The following is a 2,181-nucleotide window of genomic DNA, read 5'->3' as shown; positions in this document are numbered from 1 at the left end:
ATAGATTCACACCATGGATTTTGAGTAGAATGAATTCCTAAGAAAATGTTAAAGCCATAGTAATATATGGTAAATTCTTCAAAGCCACTGGAATAAAGGCAGTTTTCCCTAGACCTTATTTGTTTCTCCCATTGGTAGTGCATAAGCGAGCTGTACTCGGCAATTTTGGTCAAGTATCCCGAAGAGATCTTATACAGGTAAAGCAATAGCTTGGAAAAAGGTGCATGCAGATCCTGGTTAAGATTCACTCTTGTTTGTTCTGTGTGAGCTGTTTCTCTATTGGTAATATACATTTCCAGAAAATAGTGAAGTGTTTAGTTTGAGGGTGTCTTTCTCTCATGACATTGAGAAGTATGATGTCCTCTGTATCCAGGAGCCAACTTTGCATGCTGAGTGTGGTGAGACTCGGCAGGCGTAGCACACACTAGCTCAGTGCCTTCACTGTGGTGGCCTGCACTTTGATACAGTGTGTAAAATACCTGGAGATGTCCAACTCTTGCAAAGCTGGCAGGTTGTCCAGTGCCTGGAAGAAAGTTCTGTATCCTTCTTCTGTGACCTTGTGATTGAGTGAAAGATTTAACTTCTCAAGCTTCTGGAAACCTCCACTGATGGCTGCCTGGGCTACCAAGATAAAACATTCGTGAGACCGAACTCTTGAGGACTCTGTTGGTAGACCCTTTTCCAACCACTACCACCGATCAAAGGGGGAAGTGCCCAGTACAATACATATTTGTTTGGTTTGGTTTTGGTTTTTTGTGGTAGTATTGGGCTCGAACCCAGGACCTTGTACCCTGAGCTTTTTGGCTCAGGCTGATGCTCTACTGCTTGAGCCACACCCAGCTTCCAGCTTTTTGATAGCTAATTGGAGACATCGTGTCATGGACTTCACTGTGATCCTCACATCTCAGCCTCTTCAGTAGGCAGGATTACAGACATGAGCCACTAGCACTTGGCTAATTTGTTGGTGGTGGTCGTGGGGCTTGAACTCTGGGCCTGGGCGCTGTCCCTCAACTCTTTAGCTCAAGGCTAGCGCTCCACTACTTGAGCCACAGCGCCACTTCCAGTTTTTCTGGGTTTAGAGTCTCATGGACTTTACTACCCAGGCTGGCTCTGAACCATGATCCTCAGATCTCAGCCTCCTGAGTATCTAGGATTACAGGCATAAGTCACCAGTGCCCGGCTCTGGCTAATTTTTTTTTCCTTCTGGGGCTTGAACTCTGGGACAGGGCACTGTCTGTGAGCTTTTGTGTTCCATCTCCAACTTTTGGTGATTATTGGAGATCAGAGATGAACTTTCCTGCCTAGGCTGGCTTCAAACAGTGATCATCAGGTCTCAGCCTTATGAGTAGCTAGGATTCCAAGTGTGAGCCACTGGTGCCCCACTGGTTATTTTCTTTGTCTCTCTCTCTCTCTCTTTGTCTCTGTCTCTGTCTCTCTCTCTCTCTTCTCTCTCCTCTCTCCCAGTTCTGGAGCTTAAACTCTGGGCCTGGGAGCTGTCCCTGAGCTCCTTTTGCTGAAAGCTAGCACTCTACCACTTTGAGCCACAGTACCACTTCTGGCTTTTTCTGTCATTAATTGGAGAGAAGCCTTGTAGACTTTCCTGCCCAGGCTGGCTTCAAACTGTGATTGTCAGATCTCAGCCTTCTGAGTTGCTAGGATTATAGGCAAGTGCCCTTCTGAGCATATTTCAAAAGCTTTCAGGAAGACAGCAAAGGCAGAGTATGCCTAAGAAGCAGGATGATTACAAAAGATTTCTCTTCTTATGGAGACTGGCATTCCAAAATACATGTCCTTAATCAGGAAGTGGAAACACCTTCCATGTTCATTGATAGGCAAAATTAATATTGTGAAAATGGCTAGACTGCCAAAAATGATCTACAAATCTAATGCAATCCCCATCAAAATCCCAGTGACATTCTTGACAGAGAAACAATACAAAAATTCATATGGAACAATAAACCTCGAATAGCCAAAGCAATTATAAGCAAAAAAAGCAATGCTGAGCAGGGTGCTGGTGGCTCACACCCGTAATCCTAGCTACTCAGGAGGCTGAGATCTTAGGATTGCTGTTCAAAGCCAGCCCGGGCAGGAAAGTCCATGAGACTTATCTCCAATAAATCACTCAAAACCAGAAGTGGAGCTGTGGTTCAAGTGGTAGAGTGCTGAAGAGCTGAGGGGTAG

The 2,181-nt window shown here is 45.3% G+C and overlaps 1 protein-coding gene across 1 annotated transcript in view; it reads right to left on the bottom strand.

Annotated features, from left to right (window-relative positions):
* Positions 1 to 6: 6 nt before the first annotated feature.
* Positions 7 to 2,181, bottom strand: part of Naip (NLR family, apoptosis inhibitory protein) — a 68,003-nt gene continuing 65,828 nt past the window's right edge. The window contains 1 exon segment of the mRNA XM_013015826.1: positions 7 to 621. Within this exon segment, the coding sequence (XP_012871280.1) occupies positions 245 to 621 (377 nt within the window). The 3' untranslated portion in view covers positions 7 to 244.

This window comes from Dipodomys ordii, unplaced genomic scaffold (genome assembly GCF_000151885.1).
Source record: "Dipodomys ordii isolate 6190 unplaced genomic scaffold, Dord_2.0 Scaffold28, whole genome shotgun sequence".
Taxonomy (NCBI): domain Eukaryota; kingdom Metazoa; phylum Chordata; class Mammalia; order Rodentia; family Heteromyidae; genus Dipodomys; species Dipodomys ordii.
The sequence above is the reverse complement of the archived record's forward strand: the minus strand, read 5'-3'. Positions and strand labels throughout refer to the sequence as shown.